At 45.5% G+C, this 13,297-nt stretch overlaps 2 protein-coding genes and 1 long non-coding RNA gene across 5 annotated transcripts in view; 2 read left to right on the forward strand and 1 right to left on the reverse strand.

Moving 5' to 3' along the window:
• Window positions 1-2,898: 2,898 nt before the first annotated feature.
• LOC124309403 (mitochondrial intermembrane space import and assembly protein 40-B) lies at window positions 2,899-4,595 on the forward strand. Of its 3 annotated transcripts, none has more exons than XM_046773054.1 (2): window positions 2,899-2,937; window positions 3,298-4,595. In XM_046773054.1, the coding sequence occupies exon 2, from the start codon at window positions 3,665-3,667 to the stop codon at window positions 4,136-4,138; it is 474 nt and encodes a 157-aa protein (XP_046629010.1). In that variant the 5' UTR covers window positions 2,899-2,937; window positions 3,298-3,664; the 3' UTR covers window positions 4,139-4,595. The 3 variants fall into 3 exon arrangements, with proteins under 3 accessions (XP_046629010.1, XP_046629009.1, XP_046629008.1); XM_046773053.1 differs by having other exon boundaries at window positions 2,903-3,096; XM_046773052.1 differs by having other exon boundaries at window positions 2,903-3,036.
• LOC124309410 (uncharacterized) lies at window positions 4,125-5,116 on the reverse strand. The gene is made up of 2 exons (XR_006909239.1): window positions 4,977-5,116; window positions 4,125-4,896 (listed from the first exon to the last, which is right to left on the reverse strand). It is a non-coding gene; the product is annotated as an uncharacterized LOC124309410 (long non-coding RNA).
• LOC124309382 (hypoxia-inducible factor 1-alpha) overlaps window positions 4,993-13,297 on the forward strand; it is a 51,513-nt gene continuing 43,208 nt past the window's right edge. The window contains exon 1 of the mRNA XM_046773013.1: window positions 4,993-5,126. Within this exon, the coding sequence (XP_046628969.1) occupies window positions 5,065-5,126 (62 nt within the window). The 5' untranslated portion in view covers window positions 4,993-5,064. The remainder of the gene's footprint in view (window positions 5,127-13,297) is intronic.

Genomic DNA, 13,297 nt, shown 5'->3' on the forward strand with positions numbered 1-13,297 from the left:
TGTCGAGGTGTTGAAGAGCGACGAGTATTAGCGGAGAACCTTTCGGTTGCCGAATTGGAAACTGATTTTAATTCTCGACGTCACGTTGTACGAAAGAACCGTGCAGTCCATTATGCGTTGTATAATAGCGAGAACGAGGTCTGTGCCCCTTTCATGACTGAAAATCGAACGGCTTTTGGCACGTTCCGAAATTGGCAACTACATCTGTCACGGCTAGACGAGCTAGTACGGAGCGATTTTCCTGCGACGGCGATATCGGGCCAACTACCGTCGCTCGTATCCCTCCGTAATTGCACAAGCGATCGCGTACGCGCATATTAGGCAATCGCTTATTGAGCTCCGACTCCAGACGCAGCCCGCGGCGTTGACCACCGACTGATTTCTCTCTTCGCCACGCAGACTTGATGCACGCTGCAACGCTGACGGACGACTGACAGCCGGTGAGCCGCGCCGATGGCCTCCGACTTCCCCCTCCTCGGACCCTGACGAGTGGCAACAACGGCGAAGCGAGCTGAGAGACGGATGAAGGGAGGTGGTGAGTGTCTTTGGCGTAATTTAAATAACCCAGGTATTGCTCAGCTTTGAACTTTGTGATCCCCTGGTAAAGAACTGTCGCGTCGCCTACTCCGAGGAAGTTTCGCAGTCCTCGGTATGGACAATTGTTCCCCGATCCTCTCGAGGACGGCTATCTCCAGAGCTCGGCCGGGCACCCTCGAGTTGCGACGGTTAAAATAAATAAAATTAACTACCTTTTAGAAATGTTAAATGAAAATTAGTTGCGCCCAGGAATGAGATAAGCGGGCAGAGCGGCGCGGCGGACGGCCGGGTGTACGGGCACAGCCTCGGTTCATCCTGCATTTAAAATGCGATCCGTAGATCTCTCGGATATCTCGATCCCGCTCTCGCCCCGGGAGTAGAGACGACGGGATGCTGCGTCAGAGGAGAGTTCTCGGTATTACTCGACAGAAGATTACACTTTGTAACTCTGCCCTCGGCTGACGCCTGCTCTCCTGGCGCAAACTCACTCTCATCCTAGGAGCGCGCGGTGCACAACGCCAATGCCAGTCAAGTTCACCTAGTTATAACTGTCTACGCACCTAAATGGTACACGGGCAGGGTACGGGCCACCATTGTTGGCGACAAACACAAACGCGAAGTCGAGGAACGTGACTGCGGGGAATCGTTCTTATCATTTTAGTTGTTTCGTTTTTAGTGTCGAACCGTACAAAGACGACTGCGCGCAGCACCGGGGTATAACAACGCTCCATTCTTCTCGTAGCAGGTAGCCAAACGTGCGTGTTCCGCCGCCGCATTGTGACGTCACTCCCGTACGGACTTAGGTATATACTCACCCACCCACCCCACCTACTCAGCTTATCCGTTCCTCCGCCCGTCCGTCCGTCTGTCCGTTCGTTTCTCCTTGCGTTAATAAATCAGCCCGTCTCCCGTACGCCGCAGATAACTCGGCGGTATTTCCTCCATGCATGCAGAGATCCGCGTAGGCGGGAGCTTCGCCAAAACATAAAACGTGACCCCTTCTCTCTCTCTCTCTCTCCCTTTCTGTATCCCGCTAATACCAGTGCATTGGTCGAATTATTTTCGGGGGTCCTCTTGACCCAACCATCTACATCGGTTGGAGTAACCTCGTCAATTGTTGCGCGGACACATTTATCACAGATCCATTTACCACAAATACATGTATTTTAACGTTCTACGTATCCGGTAATTTCTGTCTAACCAAAGACTAAACTTATTCTAGACTGACTCGGAGATAATACAAGAAGGTAGAACTTACGCGAAACCGATGTGCGTTTTTTCCCCCATGGTCGGCTCCCTGGCTGTTCCGGGGCCCTTTCGAAAGTTCGGCAACTGTCACGGATATGAAAAGTGAAAAAAGTACAAAAGGAAAAAAATAAAAAATAACGGATGCCCAATGCGTATCTATCAACGTTGCCCTCCGATTTCACCCGGGCATGCAGGCGGACGCGGAGGCTGGCCGGCGTCGCCCCTCGAGACCGCTTTGTGGATCTGCTCATAATTTATTGGGAGCTGCCTGCCAGACCAAACCGTAACAACGCTGCGCTACGTTGCGTCGCGTTACGTCGCGTCGCGTTGCGCTGCGTCACCGAGCCGGCCCAACCTTCCTACCAGCTTCCTACCTACCTACCTACCGACCAAGTCGAGGGATTGTTCTGCAAACTTGTTCACCGATAAGCGCCGAGATATATGGACCTCGTTATGTCGCTCCGTCCGTTCTATTACTTACACTCATCCTTTCGCGGACCCTCAATCAGAGCGGCTTAAACTTACTATGCTTCAGCCCGCCCCGCCGTGTATACCACACACGTTATACATACCTATATAATCATACGCACCGTGCTAGTGTGTTAGTTACCACGTATCGTACGCGTACGTGCAATCGGTTCATTCTTGCGATGACCGTGTACGATCCTGCAGCAAAGATAACCATTGGAAATTCAGTCGCTAAAGGGCATTATTGCTATAACGAGTCTCCCAAATATAACGATATCGCATAGATAGGGTACCCGAAGTAGGCGTTATGCATGCACGGATGGATGACGTGGTTTGCATCTATTTATTTCAGGCTGACGATGACGCACACGATCCTTGCTTCTTGCGAGCAATTTCACTCGCGCATCTGGAATACAGTACCTATTCTCTACCATTAAAATCTAATATTTCCATTTCCATCGAGCCTGATCCGGCAGATTATGAAGTGAAATTCGTAGGTCGCTTTGCGCCTGTACGACCGCGCGATGCAACCGGGCATACACGAGGTCGTTTCATTTTCTGCCGGGTTGAAACGGCATCTGTAGGTGGCGAGTTGAACCACGCGGCGTTGTTATGCAACACCGAAGTTCTAGAATTCCAGCCTGCAGGCCATACCGGCGTGGCGAATGGTCGACGGTGATACGGGTGCGTCCGTAACTATTGCTAACTTCTCGTTCTGCCGTTTATTATCAAGGAATAGTAAATTTCCCTCGAAATCGTTGTACGATTTACGCTGCCGTCAATGTGAGTGAATTGTGGCCAACGATTATTACTGTGTATCATGCGTTACTTAGACGTCTCTTTGTTAGTATACCATTGATTTCTCGCACGTTATCGTAGTACTAACCTAACCCGGATCGGGATCTAACCTTGAATTAAGAAAAAAAAAAAAAAAGAAAGAAAGACACGGAATGCAGCTCCTCGGTCGCGAGGAGAAACTCCGTTCACCTCACTAGGGATCGTAAACGTTTTAACATCTATTTTTTTTATTCTCTTCGTTTACAGAGAACTTCCCAACGACTCGAACCGTGAGATAAGTGCGGTATTTTTGAAGAAGCATGTTATGCAGGCTGTGAAAAAATTATTCGGAACTGTTGGGGCCAAGTCGCAAGTAGATATACTCAAGTACAACGTCACCGACCGCAGATTCGTCCTTCGCTGTCAATCCGACAGCTACGTTAGACTGAGAGCCGCTTTAACGTTGGCCAGTGACTACGAAGGGGAGCCTTGCGTTTATACCGTTCATAAAGCGTCTGCGAATCTTCTGTCTCTAGCTGCCGATAGCAGGACTTTTATTCATTAAGTAAATTTGGTAGTATTGTTGGGTTTTTTCAAGTCATAGATTTAAGGTTAAATCAATCGTCGTTTAGTCATGTCGATTGTTAGAAAAGAGGGTAAGGACACAATAATATTTGCCTCCAAAGAGGATCACGCCTCTCCCAGTAAAGTGAATCTTCCCGAACCCGAGCCAAGTCCCGGTTTGATACTGGCCAACGGAGAAATAAACTGGAACTGTCCGTGCCTCGGTGGAATGGCGACCGGCCCTTGTGGTCTTGAATTCAGAGAAGCATTCTCTTGCTTTCACTACTCCGCCGCAGAGCCAAAGGGCTCGGATTGCTACGACGCTTTCAAAACCATGCAGACTTGCATGTCCGAGTATCCTGCGCTGTACGGAAACAAGGAAGCCGACCTCGACGATCTTGGTCAGGCTGAGAGTCAGGCGGTCGTTAGCAAAGACTCTGAAGATCCGATAAAGGACAGTAGAGAAAGCACGAGCGATGAGAATGGGATCGAAGCGAGCAGTGGTAGTAAAAACGAAATGCAACACTCGGTAGGGTCCAAATGAGAGATGTATTTACATATTATTGACAACGTTAGATATTTGTTACTTTATGTACTGCCAATTTAGTAATCCCTTCGTTAAACAATCGGCTGTTGGTCGATATATCTTCGAGGCATGTGGATCAAACAGCTGTACAAAATTTCATCTTGCCGTCGATAGATATCGAAGCTTAACCAATAGATTAGAATATCGGCAATGTTTTGTATCCCTGGTGTAGAAAGAGGTAGAATATTATCGTAGAGGAACAGTAAACTCTTTTCACTTACTACCAGTTGTAATCGTTCGAAAGCATATGATGTGCCGAATTTCAATAGTTGTATTTATCATTCTTACGTGCATTTTTGTAACACGCACAGTTGTCTGTTGCGTGAAATTGCGATCATTTCTTTTCTTCTATGGTACTGCTATGTCACGAATAAACGAAAAATGGAGCGCTGCATCTGTTACATTTCCCAACGAACGCTGCTATTCATGTGTAATTGTGTGATTCCTGTTTATGCATATACGAGTAAACCGCGAGAGTAACATTTTGTTTCAAATGTAGAATAAACGAAGAGCAGGGGGGCCGATTCGTTACGACGCTCCAAGTCCCGTCAACGCCGTTTGAATTTGGCGCCGGATTCGGTTAGGTAGAAAGTAGTTGACGGTTCTGCCGTCGTTGGCGTTGACGCAGCGTGTGGCGGCCATGTGACGTCAAATTATCCCCCTAACAAGTTTACCGAGCACGTCGGAATCAACGAAGTTCCCCGTCCCGTATTTTCCTACCAGGATCGTTGGTTAGTGAGAGCCGAAACAGTGACGTGGTTAAAGCGTGTTATTTATACCGCATCGGTGTGATTACCTGAGCACGTTGAGTAGGATACGCGTGTGCATTCCTTGGCAGTGTCTAAGAGTGTCGGGTATTCTACGTGGGCGCTCAGTTTTTTGGCATGCGCCAGGTCGATGAAATGGAGTCTAACAATAAGCGAACCAAGCCGAAGGAAAAGCGACGGTGAGTCCTTGCACAAGTTTCTGTTCAATCAATGCCCGTTTTTTCGACGAGTCGATCTTTTTCCATCTCACGGTTCTTCGCACCTGCGACACATGATGCAACAATGCGAACACCGTGTGCGTGGAGCAAGCACACACCTCACTCTCCATCCATCCATCCATCCATCTCTCTCTCTCTTTATCTCTCTATCTCTCTCTTGTTTCCCTTCTGTTGATCGTAATTCTTCGCGAGTGCGTACTGCGTGTAACCGAGAATTTCTCGGGCACGATTACACGTATAAACGTGATTGTGTACTATCCAACTCGCGTGATATCCCCGTCCCTTTAATTTTTTACGACTTTGGCCTGGGCACGGCGACCGTTGCGCGGGGCGATGTTTTCCGTCCGATTCGTACCCACCTTCGGTAACCTAAATAATAATTTCCCAGAAACTTTCATTTTAAAATCACGCATACGCGTTATCGTGACAGCACACCCGCGCCTGCCGCTCGACCGTGTAACGTTGACCTCCGCTCTGACTCTGCGAATTTTTGCAGTGGGTTTCGATTCTGAAAACTCATAAAAAATCCTATCTGTAAGGAGAAAAAATACGGATTCCATTGTTACCGATGCCGTCGGGCAGTGTGAAGGGAGGGCCGAGTTGTAATTTTATCTGTCCAACAAATCTAAGCCACTCGTTGGGTACTCGCGTATAATTTTATTGTTTTTTTTTTTTTTTTTGTTTTTTTCTAATCCGTAAATACATCCCTATTGTCACCTCCGTATAGTTGAGAAGTCCGAGAACAGAGATACTCGAGGCTAAAAATATCTGTCGTCCTTACCTCTTGCAGCTCAGACATAGAGATCGGTACGTAGAAAGTGCTTGTTGATTCTTAATAATATACCTGTATAACGGGGGATTCGTTGTTTGTCGAAATGGCGCTCACCGACGATCATCCAACATCGAGCACGTATGCATGTACGTATCTACCTGGGCGAAATTCTTTCGAAATCTCACGCTCACACATGCATCGCCGATGTTCCTGCGGGAAAGCGTGTAGATTAAGATAATGAAGCAAGTGAGCGAGCGAGCAGCTTGGTAACGATGACTCGATAATTACGTACCGCACGTGCAACGCGTGTACCTTGTGCGACGTATTAAAGAGGAGGGCGCTATCCGTTTCTCTACAATCGCTTTCGTCAATTAGTCGAACGAATTAACTATTTACCAGGGATCAACAACAGCGCATGGAAGTCGTTAAACAACGATTGCGGTCGGTCAACTATCGTCGCTATAAGTCAGGGAGCGCACTTTGTCACCGAAAGCGGCGGAGGCGCAGATCGACGTTCTTTCATACGCTAACGATCGGGATCGATTATTTTGGGTAATTCCTCGAACAACCACACCCTCCTTGACATCCTCAATGCCACGTTATTGAAATTAAATTATCCATTATCACCGAACTCCGTTTTCTTTTTTTTCTTCATTTCGTTACCTTTTCGATTATAATGCGGTAACGCGGTTGCGTTCGATTACGTTGCGTTGCGTCGCGTCGCCTTGCCTTTGCCTTGCCTTGCGGTTGCCGTTGCTTCCCCGGCGACTACTCGCCGATGTGGAATATTTCCACTGCCGTAGGTCGAGCAGCCGTTAGCTGCTGTTAGATTTGAGGAGGCCTCGAGTATTACGACTCGGTTATGCACGCCAAGCGACCAACCACCCTGCGTCACAAATACCTCCGCGTTGCGTTGCCCTTACTCGCTCGAGATACACGCCTCGGGAATAATAATCCCATATCGACGGCCCGAATCATTATCTATTTTCACCTGCATCACAAAATTCTCGCCTGTTTACTTCGAATACGTCTCAACGATGCGCGGGGTGCATGATTTAATGACCGGCTATTATTTAAACATTAGTCTGGCCGCATACTAGAACGACAAATTTTCCGCATTCCACTTCGATTTGAAAAATCACTGTCGTCCGCGGATCCTGAAACTCGTCATTTTCTTATTCCGCGCTAACAAAGCTTGGCGTCGCATTCGTATCCGCCTCTCGCGCTGCGTCCGCTTTTGCATAAAAATAATCCCAAATACATAATCCTGCAAATCGCCATTATTAATACCATGGTAATTCGATGCTCCGGCGGTATAAGCTGCGTTGTAAAGCATCCAGGTCACGTCGCTACCGCGGGATTTACGTCAGAGTTTGGACACAGACGCTGGCCGTTGTTTTGCGAAAGGAAACGCACATGCCGCGAGTACAACAGACGGATCTTTAGACTGTGTTTTCTTCCATCCGGAAAGGAAGGAACGAAACTTTCGGCTGTTGACTAACCAATCCGTTATGTATTCACAAACGTCCGAATCACCTTTGCTTCTGATGAGTTTCATCGAGCCTCGAAATTTGGAAACTCCAATGAGTTTGCTCAAAATCGTACACCCTGACAATAGTTCGCTCTGACGAAACTGGCCCTTTGCCCGAAAAGCCTCTTGGTTTTTTTTTTTTTTTTCTCCAGTTTCCCCCGTTTGTTTATTCTCTACTTGTTCCTCGCCCTCGTGACATCAATGAAGCCGAGTGCTGAACCTTATCTTCCCCTCCCGCTTCGTATCTTCTTCCTTTTCTTCATACACGAGATGGAATTGAGGGGCTGGACTACTCCTCACCGCCGGGTTTCGAAGAAAAACCGCGTTCGCTCTCCGCATGTACTTTACACTTTATCGCCTCCCTTTGTCTTCCATTTGCTAATAACGTGCCCCGATGCCGTGGAGCTGTAAAAGCGCAATAACGCGTTCGCCTGGTCTTTTCGGTATCGGTTTCTCGCATAGTCTTCGATCCGATTGAATTCTGCCGGTCAGCTCCCTAATTTCGACAGAGTGGCGATACGGCGCAGCGCTTCGCTGTAATGGAAAAGGATGTGTTGCGTGTGTTCGCTTGATTTACCTAACGGTAATTACCGTATTGGGTATGCAATAAAAATATTTTCAAAATTTCGACCGTACTACGAGAATAGCTTTCGCTTCATTGCCGAGCGATTAGGGTGCGTGTGTATTTTCGGTCGAGACGTCATGACGAAATCGCGTCTTACCGTATTTAACACCCTTGACCTAGGGCAATGTATTCTTTATTTCTCATATAATCGGCAGGACAAAGTTCGCCTTCGTTTCGTTCTGGCGTCCTTAAGTATAGCTGATGCGTTCTAAGCAAACCCTGATAACAATGAATACGTGTAATAAAACCATCCACGGCAACTGTACTCTTCACCGCGTGACTAGCTAGCAATAAGTCGTTTTTGCCCGTAGGCCGAAGCGTGAATATGCACTTATTTGCACCAGGGTCTCTGATAAATGCATGTTGTTGTTTCCCTCGCTGGTGCTGATTGGAGTTTAGTTTCTACTGCGATATATGTATACTTCTTTGTTGTTTACCGCTTGTTGCCTACGTCATGTATCCATGTTTCTATTACCTTTTCTTCCCCGTACCTGCTTGAATCTTGTTTACGTGTATAAAATCGTTTTCATTTTATTCCAAGTACGATGCCATTGTTGTATGAGGATCAAGTTAGTAAGGTTACCGTAACGACGCGTGTTTGGGAAGAATCGTTACTCCGCACCCTCAGAATTGTCGGAAATTTAGTAAATCGCGACGGATATCGCGTTTTCATATTTTGCAAAACCAGCTCCTCGAAAGTCATTCTAATGTTACGGAATGATAATTTGTTTCCCTGATGTTTCGAACGTCAACGTTACACCAACTTCAGTTTCATGCCACTGTCGCGCTTGTTTATTGCCATGTGAAATAAGAACGTGTATAAACGTGCTTCAGAGGAGCGGTGTGGAAGGAAGAGGAGGGCAATAATATTTTGCGATTATTTGGATTACGTGACTTCTGTGGTGCAGTTTATCGTACACGCGATTGTCATCGTTTTTTGCTTCTCTACGGCACTGTAATTATTAGAGCAACCAGAGACTCGACCTGTTACATCATCTTATCCACCGCAAGATATGCGAACGTACCGTATATATCTCTAGTTTTTTCGAGAATCTGAAAAATGATAATATCATTTGTATTACAGTGCACTCTCAATAGTGCCGCTGCGGCACTAGAGGGGGAAACCTTACTATTGAGAACTATGGAGAGAGTGATTCTATTGAGAGCATTGTATTTCACGATAATATGTGAAATTTTTCTTACGATCATTCGAGGCGTCGCGAGTTGAAATTATCTTGTTCATTTCATTAGCCTCTCCTATCGTCGTGCAGGACAGTTGACAAAAAAGGCGCCGATGATGAAGTTCGCGTGATTCGATTCGTTCCCCTTTTCCGACACACGGCGCTTAGGTACAGCGACAAAGAGACTCGAAAAGTTCGATCTGACATACGCGTTGCTGTTTTCAATGCGGTGAGCGCGGTGATATGGATGCATGCAACGCGTGTACCAGCACATCCTGACGTCGCCGAGAGAAGAACAAGTCCAAGGCCACGAGACCATCGCGAAATAAATAATTCACCGGAATTTCGGAGAAGGTTTACTGCACGGCTGTTCGCGGATAATTATTACTCCTTTTCTCTCTCTACTTATACTCCTCTCTCTGTCTCTCTTTCGCTCTCCTCGTAGTACACAGTCAAAAAAATCTGACTGAAATTTAATACACCTTCGTTGGAGGCATTTTCGCAGATGAAGTCTATGAAAATTCAAACACAATGTTGACAATTAAAGGAGTATGTTTTAATAATAAATCCAACGTACGGTAATTGAATATTATTATGCAAGCGTACTTTGCCAAAACCTCGCAGTTACAAATTTTTTTGAACATCATTACTCTTACAATAAAACATATGCTAAGAATCTGTCCGAGACACGTGTATTTTAAGTGGGGTAATCCACCCTCTTTGGGGCACTTCCAAGAGTTGAGATAAAAATTTGAAAAAAATCTCTCTCGTTGAAGTTTTTACTATAGGTATGCAACAATATCCGCGATTTATTTTGCTTGCAGAGTATAAACGGCATGCGGATCTTGCCAAGACACAAGTCGTATGGCCACGAGTACAATATGGCGATTGATTTATGTACACTTAGATCATCAATTAAGCCTTGGATTATCGTTACCTCGAATAGATGTAACGAGGAACTGGTATGGCCGATACAAGATATATTATGCACGATTCGTTCCCGCAATGTACGAACGTACGCGTTACGAGTCAGGGGCAGAAGAGAAGAAGGGAAAGAATAATATCGCAATTTGCGAAGACACACTTTATTTTTCGACATTCGGTACGCTACGTGACTTATTTATTGGGCTTGTTCGTATTCGCTGTATAATTACAAGATTGACATTGGACAGGACTTTTCGTCGCAAACCGAATTTTCATGTACGCGCTTAAGTATAAAATACACCGATAATTTACAACATTTTCACGTAAGTATAATATGCTGAATAACCGGCAATGCAAGCAGACGGGTGACTTTTTGTTTTTATCCTGTTCCGTTTCACTCCAGTGCCATTGGGTATAAAACCGGAATTTTAATGCCATTCAGTGTTGTAGTTATAAACACTTTCGATCTGATAATCAAACATCACGGTAAACGATTTTTAAAAGTATTGCAAGTGGCGGAGAAAATATACCTGCCACTCATTGATAACGTCCAATCGTACCTGGCACGTGTTAAAAACGTCGGAGGTGCAGGGCGCATGTATAAATTAATTATTATCGAAAAATCACGCCGAGGTTGACGACGTACATGTTTTTGTTTTTAATTGTGTTTAATTATCATTATTTTTATTTATTAATTTTTGCCCCGCCCGTGTCGTGAAGCAGTCGCGGTACGTGTGTGAAATAAGTTGACCCAGTTCCTAAACGAGCCCGATGCTGTTTGCTGCGTAGCCGCAGCGCCGATAGTAGCAACGCGTCAAGCGTATTCCGCCTACTCCTCCTGTGTCCTCGTAACGTCTCTCGTATAATCGTGAGTGAATTATGCGCGGACGGCGGTAACTTAGTTTTCCCCACATTTTTACGGCGAGAAAATACCACCTCGCCACCCCCGGCATCCTGTTGCAGTCGCGCGTATCGTATCGCATCGCCGCATGAGCCGAAAGAATTATATGTCACACACCACGCTCGCCTTCGTCGCGGGGTCGTTGACTCGTTTGGCGAGATGACATGAGAAAATCTGCTCTCGGCTGACTGATTCGGTGTTACTATTTATATCTATAGTGCTATGATGATACAATTTACACGTACGTGCATCGGTGGTCTCTTATTGTCAGCGGCGTTGCACTGTTTGAAAAGAGTATCTTTTTAAAACTTCCCGATACTCTCTAGTGGCGGCATCTCTCGTCTGCTCCTCGCGGCGTTTCGTACGTTTAAACTTATACCTCCTACCCAATCATAATGCCGGAATCTGCACTATGCCCAACTATCGATGCGAGATCATTTCCGCCGCGTCGCGGTTCCTCGTCAGCTTACACCTACGGGAAACAATTTTACCCCTTCATCCTCTCAAGATAGCGAAAATACACGCGTAATGTAATAAAGGACGGCAGCCGAATACTGAAAACTTATCTTGCAGCACCGAAATCACATTTAATCCACGCAGTTACAGAACGATGATTGAAGCCTATCATCGTATTACGCACAAATTGTGAAACGTATGATCGTGTACTAAAGTTCACGCCACCGTGCGAGAGCGATCAGATTACATTAGATTAGATCGCGAGGCGATACAGTGTGTTGTTTGTTATACTTATTAACCATTTAATCGAAAATTGATTGCCCACCTAATTGTGCATATCGGTGTAGCCGGGGGAATAAAAATGTTATATCATATAGACGTACACGAGCGGCGAAGATTTTACCGTTCACTGCATTTTGCCGTGAAATTTTTTCGCTATTCAAACTAGGATAGCTGTAGATGATTTGTTGATAAATAATCGGTGCACGTTAAATACGTGACGTGATGCCGGAGTTGGACGAATAAGCCAAGAATGAAGGTCGGGTAATGAGAAGGAGAGGAGCATCGCTGATATACTTTATAAATCGGTATACCTAATTGATTGATGCCGCACTGCACTGCAAGCGTTCGTACTTGATCGTCGCTACGTTAATTCGGGTCAATTTCGTCTCGTTTAAAGTTCGCTGTGCCGCTCGTCGTGCGGCTCGCAAAATATTACACCGCGAATTGCGGACACACGATGTAGTCATGTACGGTACGAATAGTACCTATTGACACGTCGGAGGTCATAAGTCCGCGGTATGCCGAGCCTGCGACGTTTTACGATCGGGACAAGCAGCTTCGTCTGTGCTGATCTCATTGGACTTGTGCCAAAATTAATAAACCGCCTTTACCGCGCGCCACTGCTCCAGACGTGAGGCAACAATTTTACAAAAAAACGAAAAAACAAAAAAAAAGAATGAACTGGTTGTTAACTTGAAGCGGTCCTCTTTTTCTTACGCGGGAAGAAATATTGCCCTGAAATTCACTCCGCGGCAAAGAAAGAAAGGTTATCGATGCATAGGGAGCAAGAGAGAGAACAGAACTAAAAGTGTGATCACGGGCGGTGAAGTAAGTATAATTTATTTGTGTCAATTCAAGACCCGTTGGTTTAACAAAATGCTTGGTTGATTTCAACTGAATTTTGTTTGATGAACAGATCTACAATTGATAGAAATGAATTTATAAGTACTTCGCCGCTCGTCACCGAACATTTGGTTGATTCAATGACTTTTTTCTCGCAGTCTACACGCTTGATATGCGCAATTACAGTTTATCATCCCGCGCCACGTGTATTTCATTGAGACTTATTTGGTCTAGTCTTCTTCGGCCAATGAATGTAAAAAAATGTGTGTGTCAGCTCCGACGCACGACTGGAGTTTACTCCTTACGAACGATAATTATGATATATATCGAATAGAAAAAGAGGGTAAATGAACGCATTTTCCAAAATGATAAGAGAAACAAGCATATATCTGTAATTATTCGGATTATTTATATTACACTTGATTTTCACTCCTCATATAATTTCCATACCGGGCCCTATAACTCAAATCGTTTCTTAAGGAGTAAACTCGAAAAATGTACAAATCCTACCACGCTACCTAATCTGAAATTCCTCCATGTGTGTGCGTTTTTTTTTTTTTTTTTGTCTTATCTAATCACGTACGCTGCAATTGTATACCTGTAATCAAACTCAGCGC

Source organism: Neodiprion virginianus, chromosome 7, assembly GCF_021901495.1.
Source record: "Neodiprion virginianus isolate iyNeoVirg1 chromosome 7, iyNeoVirg1.1, whole genome shotgun sequence".
In the NCBI taxonomy this organism is placed as follows: Eukaryota; Metazoa; Arthropoda; class Insecta; order Hymenoptera; family Diprionidae; genus Neodiprion; species Neodiprion virginianus.